Here is a 17486-nt window from a genome sequence, read left to right as displayed (position 1 = left end):
TGAGACTGATTCCAGTAATATGTCTGGCATTTTGGTGAATGGGGTAGTGTATTGTAAGAAGGAGGGTGTTTGTATATAGAGAGGCTGCATTACTGTCAAAATCAGTAGAGGGACAGATGTTCCACCAGAGCTGGTGAAAAAGAGCTGGAAGACTGGTGGCTGAGATGAATTACTGTTATGTTTCCATTTAACTTAACCTCTAGCCAAAAGTTAATTAGAATCGTTCACCCATTTGTCATGGAGTAAAACGAAGTGGATGATAAACTTCCCTCCTTTCGCTCCTAGAAGTGACACAAGTGGTTATTTTCAGCCTTTATAACTTGTCAGCTTGGAAGTTTAAATTTATAAGCAGAACCTTTAGACAAGATGACAGATTATGAGTCACAATGATTGATTTTAATCACTGCTAGATTGCATACTTCCTTAGGAAATGGTGGCACTTAAAACAAAATCATGTTGTATTTTCTTCTTGTACTCCCATTTTGCAACCCCTTCCCCAAATCTTGGCCTGAAGTGGGGAAAGCTGTCTTTGAAGAGTACTTCTCATTCCATTGCTCACTCCAAATCTTTAGGTCTATTTCAGGTCCCTTAGAAGCTAAGGGACTCTTCCCTCCAAAAGCAAACTTTCTGCTCCAACATGAAGGAGAATTAAGCTTTGAAGGAGATGCCAGTCTCCCACGCAAGTGGCTGTGAAGAAGAAACCTCCTTTTTTATAAAGGTATCTTAAAAGCTCTGCCTCCCTTAATGGTAAGGACATTTATACACTATAACTTATTCTCCTACTGTTCTTGTTGCAAGCAAAGATCTTGCATGAACTCAGGGCTTGTCTTCATGAGCACCTAATGCATGGCAGGCTAATATATGGCAGACTTACACTCCAGCTTGATGCAAACTTGGCATTTGTGTGGACGGCAAGCCCTCAGTTGGGCCTCAAGGAAAAGATCCCATCAAAAATCCCATTCAGAACAATGACTCTTTACCATCAGGAAGAATTTATCTTAACATCTTCTATCATTTGCTCCTGCTAGATATTTAGAGACTGTCGTATGAAGCACTTTCAATGTCTGTAACTGAATAACTGATGATGGCTTGCTCACCCAGATTGTGGCAGTTAGAATATCTCTTTCCTCTAGAGGCAAGAAGATTAAATCGTAGTTTACGTCACCCTCCCACCCTGTTGATTCGTATTCTGTACAGAATACGATACTTCAAAACTTGAGATCTTAAACTTTATTTTGTTTCTAGAATATGCCCTGCGAATTCTACTATGCAAACTAGATCAAGGAGACTGTTTTAAATCCAGAATGAAAATCCTACTTCAAATCCAAACTCTGTGCAGCAGCTCCAACTTTCTGCATTTTCTGAAATATTTTAATCCTTAATATCCTTAATCCTGAGCAATATTTTCCGGTTTAAAAAAAAGAAACCACTTTGATCATCTTTCATAATGTCCCTTGGGGGATAAACAAACCTTACTGTTGACTATGCAATTACAGTTATCTTTTAAAGAGCCTTCCTCCTTTTCTAATCCTGAAGCCAATCTGTTTACCCCTGGGGGAATGTACTAACTAACCCATTCCAATAAAAATGCAGTCAGCCACCCTTTTAAATAAGAGTCTAAGATGGAACCTACCTCTGGATATCTGTGTCCAAACTGTATCGTCTGTCAAGTGGGATCATGAGATCCTTGAGCCGAAGTCCATTTTTTCTGCCTCTTCTACAACACTGAACACTCTGTTGGTAGCTAAAATAAATAATGTGTGAGGATAGTAGATTCTGAATCTGCTCATCGGATGTCAAGAGAGTACTATTAGGATGCCTATGTGGCCAAATTCAAGATTTTCAGATGGGAAAAGATTAAAATGAAATTCACAAAGGATGTTACTTTAATTAAAATTTTGAGGGAAAATATTGGCCTCTCTATCTCAACTTCTATTCAGAGGTCTATCTGTGGCAATGCTGATGCCTATACTGCACCAAATAAGACAAAATCATTCTTGCCTACTCAAGATTCTTCTCCCCAGTTCATGAAGGCTTTTGTAGTGGATTTAGCACTGGAACAGTCTTCCAAGGGAGGTTGTGGACTCCCCATCATTGGAAGCTTTTAAGAACAGATTGGGCAAACATCTATCAGGGATAGTCTAGGGGTACATGGTCCTCCCTGAGCGCAGGAGGCTGGAGTTAATGACTTCTCAGGGTCCCTTCCAGCCCTACATTTTTATCATTCTGTATCTAAAACCAAATCAGACTGATGTTTGAAGGGTTCATCATAGCAAACAGTGTAGGTAAGAAGAGTCTATCAGACTTCTGAAGAGCCCAATTACCTTGCCAACCAAAAATTTGTTTATAGCAGCAACTTCCATCCTGATAGGCAGTATGTGTAACCAATGTGGGCATTCAGAATTGTAAGTGGATGTGGAAGAACTCTATTTAAACAAACAAACAAACAGCTTTTTGTTTACAACCCATTGTTGCTAGCCACAGAAGAGCAACAACCAGCTATCTTGGGGTCCATCTTTGTCAAATGTATCCGCCTCCGATTTAAGTAGTGATAGGTCCGATCCAGATGCATTTCCCTAAACACACATGCACCTCGAGTGGTCAACTAAGTGTTGCCAATTTAGTTGTTTTCCAACCCCCCCTGTAAATTCAAACACCTCTTCTAATTTCAATTCCTGGGGAAAGGACTGAGGAAATAACCCTTACAGTTTGTGGCAGATGTGTTCTGAACTTTGTGGGTGACCTCTATATGATGGACGAAGCCAGAAAGTTGCCTAACAACAACTGGAAATCAGTTGCTTTTACAATAGAACCATATTCCATGAAAATAGCAAACTAATATAGGGTTAGAAAAATGAACATTTACCTTTGTAGAGTTTTTAAAAATGAAATCCAGTGTTCTCAAAGTGGAGACTAAACAAAACATATAGGTGCAGTAGGCATGAATTTTGTGAGCAGGGCACTCTATATTAAAATACCTGTCCGTTGGAGCAACCAATTCAATCATTTTTGACAAGGATAGGGGAATGAAAATGCAGTAAAAGAAAACAATGGTCAAAAGTCAGAAGGGAAGCAGAAAATTAAAAAAAAATGTTGGGGAAACACCCAAGAATGTATAAAGGAGAATACAAACCAAGAATGAGATGTAGCTGTGGATTTTGTATGGAAAGGAAGAAAAGATGGGTGAAACACAAAGATAAATACTATGGATTGTGTTCAGGTTAATGGAACCTTCTTTCTTATACATTGCACCTCCTGTTTTTAAGAAAGGAAAAGGGGGTTAAAGTTTGTGTATAATGATAGTTTGTCTATTTTATATCTCTGTGTTACACAATGGATAGATATTTGCTAGTATTAAAGCATAACTAGGTAATCAATACATTGGTAATCCTTAGTCCGTTTTCACCTTTGCTAGACAGTGACCATAGTATTCCCTATACCAGAACGCCATAATACTTTGTTACAAAAGCATTTGAAAAGTCTTTCACTGAAGACTAGTGATTAGTATGGTCATGTTTCAGAGTAGCAGCCATGTTAGTCTGTATCTGCAAAAAGAACAGGAGTACTTGTGGCACCTTAGAGACTAACCAATTTATTTGAGCATAAGTTTTCGTGGGCTACAGCCCATTTCATCGGATGCATAGAATGGAACATATAGTAAGAAGGTGTGTGTGTGTGTGTGTGTGTGTGTGTGTAAAATATATATATATAATATACACATACAGAGAACATGAAAAGATGGAGTAAGAGGCTAATTAATTAAGATGAGCTATTATCAGCAGGAGAAAAAAACTTTTGTAGTGATAATAAAAATGGCCCATTTTAGACAGTTCACAAGAAGGTGTGAGGATACTTAATATGGGGAAATAGATTCAATATGTGTAATGACCCAGCCACTCCCAGTCTCTATTCAAACCCAAGTTAATGGTATCTAGTTTGCATATTAATTCAAGCTCAGTAGTTTCTCGTTGGAGTCAGTTTTTGAAGCTTTTCTGTTGCAAAATTGCCACCTTTAAGTCTGTTACTTAAAGGCCAGAGAGGTTGAAATGTTCTCCTACCAGATTTTGAATGTTATTATTCCTGATGTCAGATTTGTGTCCATTTATTCTTTTGCCTAGAGACTATCCGGTTTGGCCAATGTACATGGCAGAGGGGCATTGCTGGCACATGGTGGCATATATCACATTTGTAGATGTGCAGGTGAACAAGCCCCTGATGGCATGGCTAATGTGTTAATGTGTTTGTAACCTTTGACTGACAGGCTGTAATATTCATTAGTCTGACCTCAATTTTAGTGGATCATATCCAGTGCCTTGGTATAATGGCCTCTTTTAGAGGAAGATTGTTCTTTTACTATGGTGAAATGGTTGTCTGAGAGGCATTTTACTGTAGGCTGATTTTGGATTAAAGTGGCCACCATTGTAAAGAGTTAACATAGACCTACAGCTGCTTCACAGTGAGATCTGAGATTACCCTGGTTATTCTGTGAAATTTAGAAGCTATTGGGAAACATTGGCTTTTTTTAAATAACAAGCAAGTCTCTAGTCAAAAAATGGCTTTTATTATTTTTATATACAATATACTTTGCTTTACAAATAAGATTGTAGCACTAGTCTACCATTCATTGTTTTGGCAGTTCTTGCAAATTGGATACCCCAATACTCTGTAGCTTTTAAAACTTCATTTATTTTAAACATTTTTACTTATAGTCTCATTTTCCCCCTTACTCTGTGCTACCTTCACCTATTTCAATCTCTATGATCCTCTCCCCTTTCACTGGGGTCACAATAAGGATGATTTTCCCCCCATTGTCACTGTTACACTTTTTTTTTCTCATGAAGTCTCTCAACACTTGCTGTCTTGTGAACTTTTAGCTTTCTTTCACTTGCTCATGGGTGTTGTCTAAGCCTGTACCCATTTCATGCACCTACAGTATTCCCCATGAAAGGACTCAATGAGCTTCAGCCCCAAAGTTATGCCATACTGCCTGAACGTGTCACCTTCACTTGTTTTTTGTCTAGTCCATTATAAGTCACTTTTTTAGTGTCTGTGCCCACCTTCAATCTGAGAATGAATTCATGTGATCCTACCACAAAGCACAAACTCTGAGATCTAGGTATTAGGCCACTGCAATCCAGTATCACAAGACTTCTATCTGATTCTTTTCATTGAGGTCAGTTAGTTTCCCATATTTTGATCTGTTCTTTCTCAAAATGCAAGTAGACGAAGGACACCGGTGCTCCCTGTAAATAGTAACGTGCGTGGGGTTTGCTGCTCTGTGTTCCAAAGGCTGGAGACTGTTCCTCGGGTTTTCTTGAATGCTGATATTTTCATAAATAGTTTTTAAACTGTTAATGTAGCTGCTGCTGCTGCTTTTTAAAATCAGCACAAACCTGAGCAGCATTGAGAGGCTGACAACCTCCTCTGATACGAATGCTCCTGCAACTGGCAAAACAAGTGCTTGAGACTGAGGATCCAAACCACTCCTCCTTTCCCACTGAGAGAGAGCTTGTAATAATCTATGGCATCCCACATGTACACAGATGTAACTGTTCACAGCCTCATGTAAACACCAAAGAAGGAGAAATATTGAGTTTAAGGATGGTAAAATGGGATATAGAATCACCAGTGGTATGAAATTAAGCAGAAGGAAATATGGCCTTAATATCTATGAAAACTTCCCAACACACAGATCTGTTGAGATTTAAAACTAGATGGAACACAATGAGGAATAATCTATCACTGGTAAGGGTTTGGACGAGGGCTGTTGCATCTCTAAATTGAATTAGAGGTACCTGGGCTCTGACCTATTTTTAACCAGGAGAGGGCAGTAGTATACAGAGACACACATTGAATTGAAGCCCCAGTTGGCTTGAGAAGCTAAAGTACTTGGGATGCACTTGATCCCAGGTCTCCCATTCCCTGGCATGCATGTTGTTGGCTAATAGCTAAATCATTAACTTGGGCCAGCTTGCTTTTAAATTTTTTGGTTGCCAGTTTTTCCACCTCCATTTCATTCAAAGTCACTATTGTGAAATCACTTATTGGGCAGATTGCAAAGGTGAAATACTCTGCTAGTAGTCAAATTTACTAGTCAGTTACTTATTTTAAAGGAAACCATTTATTTGTATTGGACAACAAAATACATATAATAAAGCTAGTGTTGAATTTGAACTTGGTAGAAATTTTTCATTTTATGTAAATTAAAATAGAGAACAGACTTATTTACAAATATTTCACATTTCTAAACATTATTTTATTTTTAAAGGAGTTTATTTTATCAGAAGATTACAACAAGATGACACCAGTGAAAAGTTACCAGGGTAAGAAATGCAATCAGTCTTCGTTAGCAGAGTTATATTTTACATTTGTTAATGTCATCAATTGGTTTTTCAAAAAAACAAACCTTTTTCTCTTTTGCCGTAGAAAGGAAGAAAGTGTTATTTCCTGTAATTCTTGATTTACTAATATAAAACCTTGGTTTGTCATTGGATTGATACTATACTGTGTTTATGCTGAGGTTACAGGAGTGAAAAAAACAATGACTTGTTTAAAATGTTTTAGTTAGAAATGTGTTGGTGTTTTTTTTCCCCTGGACAAATTCTTTAAAATCCAATCTTTCTATCTGAATCTTGGGCAGTCCAGCATATCTAATGAAGTGATCTAAAAATCCTGTCCCCTTTTATCTTAAATGCCCACATATATTTAGAGACCAGTCTCTCATTACATTTTGAAGTATCCATATCTTAATCCAAGATCAAGCAATATTAATCCATACCTTCCACCTAATAGCATTGTAATGTTCACTAATGGGCTCTTCAAAAAGACCTAGCTGTCCTTACTCTTGTTTGTTAAGTCATAAAAGTGTTTTATACCAATATTCATCATAAATTCAGTGTCAACGGATGACTATTGTGTAGTCTTTTTTTTTCTTGTATCTCTTCCTTTGACGTGTAGGTAATGCTATACTGCGTGGTATAAGTATGGTGTTTCCACATAGAAACCCTTAACGCTGTTAGTGTTCAAAAGATGAATGTGAATTATTTCAAAGTTCTGTGTTTAGAAAGGTTAAAAATAAGACCATCATTCCTTCAAGAGATGATGCTTTGGGGGTCACTTTGTTACATAACCCTGAAAGCTTAAAAAGAATCTGGATCTTCAAGAATGAAGATGAAACACACTTTTGTGCTTTAAAAGTCTTACTTCAGATCGCTTTCACTTAAGCTCTCTGTGTGTTATAACATCAAGCAAGAAAATATAAGTAGATTTATGTTAATGTGTACTGTACACAAATAGAATCAAAGTAAGATGTATGTGCATATCTTAAGACTCTGGATTGGTGTTAATTATAAAAAATCTTGTACTGCGTCATATCTTCTGACTAATGTGCTGTTAAGGCCCTGATCCACTTACACACATGCCTTAGTTGATTTAGATTAAAAATGTCTCATTGACTGCAATGGGACAATAAGCTTACATGGATGCTTTGGAGGCTGCAGGATCAGAGCCTAAATGAAATTAATTGGTTGGGGAGATGAATAGTGAGCTGAAATCTTCCTTGTCCTGCTACCCTACCACCTTTCTCAATGCCCATACATGTGTCTACGTTCACATACACTAATGTGTACATACAGATTTCTTGCTATTGCTGAATTAGTGTTCAGTACGGCCATTGCGTGAGAATGCTGCAGTATGACGCAGTGTAACTGATGCAAGGGAAATTCTCATATTTCCCCCACCCATTGCAGCAGGCTTACCAGAGGGGGACCACTCTCTGTATCTCAGTGAGATCAATAGATGAAGGCTGGCACTTCTGACCAATTAAGTACAGAGTGTATTGCCTTAAAAAAAAAAATTCAGTCAGTCTTATGTGCTCTCAGTCCCACTTTCATGGTTACAAGATGGGTTTGGAAGCCTATAGGAATAGGAGCGGTCCAAACTCTATTGCAGGTTGGAGCAAATGCAGCTGGATGGGACATGTTCCTGGTACAGCTTAAGTTTTAGCCCATTTGCTACAGAAGTTTGGAGGCCAATGTTAGAGCCACATGTGTTAATTGTGTTACCAGGCCATGAGGAACCTGATCTTGAAAAGTGGGGAATCTAGTGACAGATGTTTACACAGATTTTACACCCTTGACTAGAACTAATCCCTCCATAGGATTCAACAGACAGTATGCATATATTTGTGTAGTGTATGCAACAACAAAAATCTGCCAGTCTTTATTAGAGGATTGTGTTCTGAGTAATTTTGCTTTTTTTTAAAAAAAAAAAAAAATCTGTTTAGAAAACAGCTGTAAAGATATTTGATCTCTGTCCAGTGTCAACTTTCACATAAACTGATACGAGCAGCCTGCTTTGCCTGATGTATGTCTCAAGGTCCTAGAACTGTAGTAAACCAGTAGGTTTGTGTATTGAGGAATATGGCATTCACTGTTATGATACAGCTGGGAATACATCTGTAAGTTTTTTTTCAAACCACTTTTTTTTTACTTAAATCAGCACTTCACAGTTCAGCCCAGAGGTCACTGATTTAAAGAATCAATGATAGGTTGAGCTCTGTTTCTTAGGTTAAAAGCTCTTGAGGGTTTTATTTATGTAGGAGTACAAATCTATTTGTTCAGCTGTTTTATTGATACTGACCAGCTGTGATCTTTATATAGCACATTTTTCAACATCCTATTTCAATAATTTTCCTGTGTCATATGTGTGCGCAGTTTTCATGTGTACTGTTTCCATCTCACCTGTAACATCAAGTGGTCGGACAGCATACCAAACATCAAAGTCCTGGAGGTGCCCCTGCATGACTAGCATTAAATCTGTGATCATAGAGGGGCAACTTGGCTGGTCTGGTCACCTCGTGTGCCTGGATGATATGACTCCCCAAAGCCATGTTTTATGGACACTTGAAAACGGGAGCACATGTGCTAGGAGGCCAGTGAAAGTGAAAAAGCACAGTCTCAAAGCTGACCTAAAGGCTGACCAAGTCAACACAAATGCAGAGGAAACTGCTGCTGCCGATGGCAGCAGGCCTATTGGTCTGCCATTAAAGCCATGGAGAACAGCAGAACAGAAAACGACAAAGATAGGTGGGAGTAAAGAAAGCAGGCTGTGGCAAAAACATGCAGCCACATCTGCCTGGCGTGCAGACTCATTTGCAGACTCATTTGCAGATCCCTCATCGGTTTCCATTCGCACAAGGAGATGCACTGAAACAAACTGACTCTGATTTGTCATCTGTGACCAGGATTCCAACAGTGTGTGCACAGTGCTAAAACTCTTCTTTAGTTTAAGGCTGTGTCTACGCTAAATCTTCAGAAAACCTGTAATTGCACTTCCACCTGTGCAGTCCCACCAGTGATAGTAATGGTGGGAGTGTAGACAGGGCATGGGCATTTGTACCACTAAGTTATCTAAGCCTGCTCAGTAGGTCTAAAAATCCCAGCCTAGAGCCCTGCCCATGCTAGCATTCCCAGTGGTGATACTACAATGATGGGATTTTTCCTGAACAATGCAAGTGTAAGCAAAAGTATATTACAGTAGAACCACAGAGTTATGAACACCTCAGGAATGGAGGTTGTTCGTAACTCTGAAATGTTCATAACCAGGGCCATCCCTACCCATGCGCAAAGTACGCAGCTGCGTAGGGCACCAGGAAATTTGGGGCACCACATCTCCTGCTACCCTGCGCAGCTGCGTACTGCTCCGCCCCAGCCCCGACCCCACTCCCCTGAGGACTGCAGCAGGTGTCAGGACTGCACTCACTGGCGGTAAGTAGAGCGACCCGGCCCCAGCCTGCTCCACTCCGCCAGCAAGTGCTGGGGCGCGGTTTCCCCCCTTCTCCCCAGTTCCCTCCCCCCACGGAGGCCTGGGGGGTTGAGTAGGGCACCAAAATGGCTAGGGATGGCCCTGTTCATAACTCTGAGCATTTCTAAAATGTTAACACTGTTTACAACTGAACATTGACTTAATACAGCTTTAAAACTTTACTAAGAAGAAAAATGCTGCTTTCCCTTTATTTTTTAGTAGATTATATTTAACATAGTACTGCATTTACTTTTTGGGGGGGGGGGGGGGCGGGGGAGTGTCTGCTGCTGCCTGATTGCATACTTCCAGTTCCAAATGAGGTGTGTGGTTGACTGGTCAGTTTGTAACTCTGGTGTTCATAGCTCTGAGGTTCTACTGTATCATACAGACATAAGGCTGGCAAGATTGGGCCGTTACATATGTAGTTAGTCACATGGCCAATCCTGTTAGGACATCAGTTAGGCTTACAGGTGTGAATAAAGGCTTGCAGGATTGGATCCTAGAATTGGTTTGGTGGGATGGGATTAATGTTCATGGATTTTTTTGGATAGCAGATGAGTGACTCTCTTCAATGTTATATGTGTGTGTTGTTGTTTTTCTGCTTGATTTTCCAGCTCACCAAGGCAGGGTTATAATGATTCTGTTTGTCCTGGAGATGGAATGGGTGTTAAGCACGGGACAGGACAAGCAATTCACATGGCACTGCTCGGAGAGTGGGCAGCGGCTCGGAGGGTATCGCACCAGCGCGGGGGCCTGCGGCCTGCAGTATCCTTTGTTAACACCTTAGCTTTTCTCTGATTCTTTTGTCTTTGGTACGTCTTTGTTTAAAACAGCCATTTTCAGGCCTCCAACATCTTACCCATCTACATTCAAAACCTTATAAGAAAATAATTTTTAAAACTCAGTTAAAAATTGTCAGCCCTCATAGCATTGTCCTCTTTATACATGAGGTATATTTAGATTTAAACGTTTATTTTTAAAAACTCCATGGCCTATTCATTCTTAAAAGCTACATCCTATTGTGGTCTCCTTAGTAAAATAGAGATTGATGGGAGCTTCCTTTAAAACACACTTTTTCTTTTGGGAATTATAATAGCAGCAAAGTAGGTCAGTGATCAGGTCCGTGTGTGTTTGTGCACACGCATGGCAAAAATTAAATAACCTAATATGAAATAATGAGCACACATCCTCTACCTTGGAACAGAACAGTATGCTTTTGAAATGTGGGCTCAGCTGGACAGTAAATGATTCCTAAAATGTTATTCACAAACAGGTTAATTCTCCAAGATCTGCCCCTCTCTGCCTGACAAAAGAAATGTCGACTCTCTCCTTTTATCAGTGATACATTGTAAGTTTAAAAACTGTCTTTTAGAAAGACTAACACAAAGGAGATTTCAGTCAGTTGTTAGTGAAACTGTACTCTGATAAAAAGAAAAGGAGTACTTGTGGCACCTTAGAGACTAACCAATTTATTTGAGCATGAGTGAGCTGTAGCTCACGAAAGCTCATGCTCAAATAAATTGGTTAGTCTCTAAGGTGCCACAAGTACTCCTTTTCTTTTTGCGAATACAGACTAACACGGCTGTTACTCTGAAACCTGTACTCTGATAGTGTCTACAGCGCAGTAACTGCTCCTTTTACTAGTTCATGAAAACCTAAAGATCAAATTGACTTGAAACCAATTTCTGTACAAATAAGTGAAATTGACCAGCCTTTTTGCCCTGTCCAGGCTGAGTGAAATGCAAAAAAAGTGTAAACGGTGAAGAATAAATTCCACTTCTAAAATATTTGCCCTCATTAGTGTTAAGTGTCGATTAACACAGGATCTTGTTGTCCTTTCTGCTGGATGGTTCCCTTTGGGGGTCTGGGAACTCTTCCCACAGCTTGGATACCATTTGAACTGGACCCTTAGATCATGTCAGAACGGCCACTCCTCTGTTTGTATTAACACCAACAAATATAAGTAATAGGCTGGTAGCACTAACAACCCCTTTACCCTGTTAATTCCAGACTCTGTTGTCTGCTGTGCCTCTTGAATTCAGAGTACGTAGTTCTTTAGGTATGTCTACATTGCAGAAAAAAAACACCCGACAGCAGAGAGAGACTCAGAGCCTGGGTCTATAGACTCACATTTGTAGGGTTTGCATTGCGGTGCTAACAATAGCCATGTAGACATTCCTGCTTGGGCTGGTGTTCAGGTCTGAAATTCAACCCCCTTCCCAGGCTTCAGAGACCGAGCTCCAACCCGAGCAGGAACGTCTGTGCAGCTATTTTTAGCACCGTAGCACAAGCCCAAGTCTGTACCTGGCTCTGAGACTCATTGTTATGGGTTTTTTGCTGTGTGAATGTACCCTTTGATTACAAAAGACATTCGTGCAACGCAGCCTGTCAATGCTAATAACCCATTCCTCAAATATCTGAAGTGCAGCTAAAATTAGATTGAGGGGCTATAACCTGTCAAAACGGATTATTCCAGTAATTGATTGTAATCTCGCCATGTTTAGACCACACTTCAGGATGCACCTGTTCAAACTGGCAATTCCCCAAATATGTCATAAGACACAAAGCAGGTCTCTCAAAGAACAGCCACTGTCACCTACTTAAAACCATTTTAGAAGGAGGGAGGAGTCCTCTTCCTAGAGGTAACTGATGTGTCTATTTAAACAAAAAATCAAGTAACTGCTATGTAACTTCATAAAAATGCAACATAGTCTTATAGATACATCCTAGAATTCAGAACCTCTGTCTAGGCTTTATAAAAGATTCCTCAATGCTTTCAATCAGATTTGATGTTGAGACCCGACATGTGTTTATAGGTGATCATTCTGGGCAGGTAACGATTCTCAAACTGGAGCAAGAGAACTGCAGCCTTGTCACAACATTTAAGGGACATACAGGTAAAGTTTAAGGTTAAATAATCCTCTCTGGTTCTTCATATAGGCTCTGCATTACCATGGGATGAACTTTTTGAAATTTGTAAGCAGCTGTGATGGTTTGAATTGAAATGTCTGTATTTTGGGGAGCACAGTAGATGAGCTTAAACTGTCAACAGGTAAAGGGTAATAATCCTATATTACTAAAAACAGGAGAGAAGCCAGACTTAAATGGTGAAAATTCTGCACCTTAATTAAAGTACTTTGGTGGGAAAGTGCTGCAACAACTAAAGCCCTGATAGAGGAAGACCTTAGTAGATAAAGTCCTGATCCTGCTAACACATGCATGTGAGGATTCCCATTTGTAGTCAATTGAACTGCTTAAGGTTTAGAACGCTATGCGCAGTGTTTCCAGGATGTGACAAGAAGCATGTAATGAGATGATGTTTAAAAGTACAGTATACATTGCAGGAGTTGACTGGTCACTTTGCTCTTGGGGCTCTCTTACAAAACACTTAAAAGCATTGTCCTTGTGGTTGGTGTGTTAGCCCACCATATAACAGGTGCCTATGGAGAGGGGGGTTGATAGCCCATTCTTGATTGATCAATTTCTTTTTCCCCTATGGCCATTCTTTGGCCTCAGTGGACCTCCATATTGGCCTACCACTCCACTTCAAACCAGTCAGCTGGTGTGGAGGGTGTGGGAAGTGTTTTGACAACCCTCAGATTTATTAGCTTTGAGGCAAGGCTGCTCAGTTCTCATGCTGCAATTTTTGTGGTGGCATCGCCTCTCATTACTCCCCAGTGTCTCCACTGTTAATCACAAACTCTGCCTACAGGGTGTGGAGATGGGTGGCCACACAGCAGCTCTTTGACCACTCATGAGGTGACTTCGTATCCCAGGACTTGTTTACTATTCACTGGGCTCAGCCTGCATGAGCTACAGAGCTGGGACTGGGCTCTGCACCAACAGAAACACAGGATTAGAATTTGGCTCTGGTTTCCTAGGCTTTTCAGTGGGGCTCATTCTGTGCCAGACCTTTCAGCTGGGAAGTTCTGCAGTGTGGAGGTGCACGTGCAGGATGTGTTGGATGTGTTTAAACTTAAGTCACTTCTCTTTAAATTGGTGAGACTCACTTTTTATTACATTCTTTCCTTCCACTTTCAGTTGTAATTAAATAACTGTACTGTCTTTCTCCTGTTTTAGGTGGTGTCACCGCACTTTGTTGGGACCCAGTGCAGCGAGTTTTGTTCTCAGGCAGTTCAGATCATTCCATTATTATGTGGGACATAGGAGGAAGAAAAGGAACAGCCATTGAATTACAAGGACACAAGTATGTTTGAAGAGTTTTTCCTTCTCCTGTGTTTAGGGGAGAAAAACAAAATTCAGGAGCCACACTTGGAAGCAGAACCAAGGAGTATATTCTTATGTCTATGCATGGGATTTATGTGAGACTCCCTGTATCTTTGTATATTACCAATATTAACTACGTTTAATGAAAGGTTTGCCCCATAGGGCTCTATCTTCCCCCCTTGAGGGAACACAGGATTCAGAGTACCAGCCTCTTTAACTCCATGCTAACCAAGTATTTTTTTAATGTGAATGTATGTAGAATCCATGCTGTACCCAAGGTGCTCTGTCTAATTAGCCATCATTTGTCAACGTGTTAAATGCGCGTTCCTAAGCATCAGCAACTGAGCAAGGCAGAACTGGCTCCTGCTATTGTAAAGGGGAATATGCTAGAGGTACGAACCAGACTTAAATAGACCCAGAGAGGAGAGGATGACTTGGTATTTGTGGTCTAACACAATATTAAAGACTAATTTCACACATGCTTGCTTTTCCTACCATTGAATTACTGTGACTGTGCAGACTGACTGTTCAAAGGCACTTTCTGCTTGGCTGGTTGGGCTACTTTGATTTCGTGGTTCTGTACCACTCCAGCAGTGCGTGCCTGGGACTTCCTCACTGAACCACTCAGTCGTTATGCCTATTTATATTAAAGCCGACTGCTGCGTGCCCTGCTGTGGCTTATTGTTGTAGCGTCACAGCATCTAACACGCAGGCAAACCTCTGTATCTTATTTGCAATATGACAGTGTTGGAGAACGTGCTGGTTCAGTGATGTAATGCATTGCATTAGATAGAACCACAGTAAAGATAGCATTTCCACACAGTGCTGCCTTTGAATTGGTAAGTTATAGATATGCAGTAGTGTGGCGCTGTTCTAAATTGCCTTCTAAAAGCATTGCTACATAGAGGAGCATCCATATACAAGATAAGGGACCAGTATTAAAGCACTTCTCAGTGTGAGCCTGGCTTGGTGTCAAGCAGTGCTGGTGCCAAAGTGTGGGGTGAAGATTCTGACCTAATGTCAGTGTGCTAAACCACCCCCATCTTGAAGATCCATTTCTTCTGGAGCCCCCCCGCCCACGCCCCCCAGACCAGTGCAAGAAAACAAAGTGAGCTCAAGTAATTCCTTCCCCCTTGTTATCAGTGTCTTCTTTCTGTGCCTGTCTCCTAGACAGTAAGTTTTCTGGGCCTTGATATTTCTCTCTTCTATAGAGCTGAGCACACTTTTTTCATGCTTGACAAAGAATAATAAAAGGAGGAATAGTCCATTTTTCTAAAAACCTTTAATCTTAAAATGTTGGGAAGATCTGGGGCAGCAGCCTTATCAGTTCTGTACTATTTGAAATTCTTTTCATTTGTTAGTGTTAGATTCGAATGCTCACAGCAGCACCTTAGGAAGTATTTTTCTCTTCAAGTTGCCAGATAACGCTGGGTTTTTCATTGCTTCGTTCACAGGCACCGTGTGGGGATTTAACAAATTAACCAATAACTGACACATTTGTTCTGAGAGAGAGCGAGCACTTTACCATAGTGCTTATAGGTATTTGGGACTATGTTCTCAGAGGTCATTCAATTACAATGCAACCATGGCTTTCAGGGAAGCTAAGATCTCCAACCTAATTAACTGGAAAAGCAATAGTTATGTCTGGAAACTAATCTTGTTTTAAATCCTCCTCTAATAAGTGGTGCACTACCCAATGGGGACCAAATTGACAGCACATAGTACAGTACATAATATATAATCTACTAATTGGAATTGTAGGACTAGTGAATTTTATACATGAATGAGCTGAGAGAGAAAAATATGGCAAACTAGTTTACTTTGCCTTGGGTCATATCTTTAAACCTTTAACTAACTGATGTATGTTTCTTTTGCAGCGATAAAGTTCAGTGTGTCTCCTATGCTCCCCACACAAGACAGCTCATCTCTTGTGGCGCAGATGGTGGAATTGTTATCTGGAATATGGATGTTGAGAGACAGGAGGTAGATATCTATCTCTTGCTCATCCTCTAAGAATCTGGGGCCTTTCTAAAGCATGTAATTTTGAATCTGATTGGTATCTTTTTAAAGGTTAGAAAATAAACTAGTGTTTTAGGAATGCTCCAGTTATACATGTGAAGATGTATGGCTCTGTGTGTGATCTAGTGGTTCAGGGTAGTTATGTAGCAGGGAGTTTGTGTTTTATGTATGTTACTAAAAATTTTGTGCTCTGAGTGCTCTGAAAAGTGACTCTCTGAAGAAGGCATCGTGATGTGTTCTGCTTGTGTTTTTCAGTGATTCCATAGGATTTAGTTACAAGTGTGCAAATAGGATTTTTGTTCTCTTATGCATCAAAATGATTGTTTAAATTTCAGTCAGTTACACTTGTGCAAAACTTAGTGGTAGTGGGATTACACCAAAGGCCTAATGTAATGTTTTAGCAATGATGGGGGTGGGGGAGGAAACCCTAGTGAATCAAATCTCAGTTAGTTTCCAGGGCTGTCAGTTTACAAGTAAAAGGATGGATGTTTGATTTTTAAACAGCTGGTTCTGGAAACTCAAATTGCCATTTGAGTTGGGTTTTTTTCCCTACCTTTGCCAAAAATCACTAAACTAGGCCCTGGGTTACAAATGTGTAATCCCACTACTGCTAATAGTTTTGGACAGGTGTAACTGACTGGCAATTAATAAACAATTACTTTGATGCATAAGAGAATAGAATCCTCCTTGCACACTCATAACGTATTGGCTCTCTATGGCTAACAACATAAAAAGTAGTAAAACCTTACTCTGTGCTTTATGTAGGCTTGAGAGCAGCCTCAGTTTTGTAGTCTCGGTAGCTGTAACAGTGCTGACCCTTAGGTGTAGACAAGGGCATGCAGGGTTTGCACTCACTGAGCTCATGTTTTGTACTTCCTTGTAACTGGGGTAAACTCCGAATAAATCAATCATTACAAACTTCAGTTTGTCCTTGTCTACCATATGGGGTGTAACTACACTTAACTGCTGAATTGGCCCATTTCTGGAGTGTAAACAAGGCCTTAGTCACTGAAGTAAGGTCATCTTGATCTTCAACTATTAGCGGTAGATATGTCCAATGGCCTGCAATGGGATTTTAGATGGGGTGGATCTAAGTTACTACAAAGAATTCTTTCCTGGGTGTCTGGCTGGTGAGTCTTGCCCACATGCTCAGGGTTTAGCTGATTGCCATATTGGGGTCAGGAAGGAATTTTCCTCCAGGGCAGATTGGCAGAGACCCTGGGGTTTTTCCCCCTTCCTCTGCAGCATGGGGCACGGGTCACTTGCTGGAGGATTCTCTGCTCCTTGAAGTCTTTAAACTACGATTTGAGGACTTCAGTAGCTCAGACATAGGTGAGAGGTTTTTTGCAGGAGTGGGTGGGTGAGATTCTGTGGCCTGCGTTGTGCAGGAAGTCAGACTAGACGATCATAATGGTCCCTTGTGACCTTAAAGTCTA

General features: G+C 40.4%; 1 protein-coding gene across 5 annotated transcripts in view; it reads left to right on the top strand.

Moving 5' to 3' along the window:
• Positions 1 to 17486, top strand: part of WDFY2 (WD repeat and FYVE domain containing 2) — a 143837-nt gene that overhangs the window by 72397 nt on the left and 53954 nt on the right. For all 5 annotated transcript variants that reach the window (XM_077810791.1, XM_077810825.1, XM_077810798.1 and 2 more), the window contains exons 4-8: positions 6269 to 6323; positions 10419 to 10569; positions 12589 to 12701; positions 13885 to 14011; positions 15909 to 16014. In XM_077810791.1, the coding sequence (XP_077666917.1) occupies positions 6269 to 6323; positions 10419 to 10569; positions 12589 to 12701; positions 13885 to 14011; positions 15909 to 16014 (552 nt within the window). The remainder of the gene's footprint in view (positions 1 to 6268; positions 6324 to 10418; positions 10570 to 12588; positions 12702 to 13884; positions 14012 to 15908; positions 16015 to 17486) is intronic.

This window comes from Eretmochelys imbricata, chromosome 1, assembly GCF_965152235.1.
Source record: "Eretmochelys imbricata isolate rEreImb1 chromosome 1, rEreImb1.hap1, whole genome shotgun sequence".
NCBI classification, from domain to species: domain Eukaryota; kingdom Metazoa; phylum Chordata; order Testudines; family Cheloniidae; genus Eretmochelys; species Eretmochelys imbricata.
The sequence above is the reverse complement of the archived record's forward strand: the minus strand, read 5'-3'. Positions and strand labels throughout refer to the sequence as shown.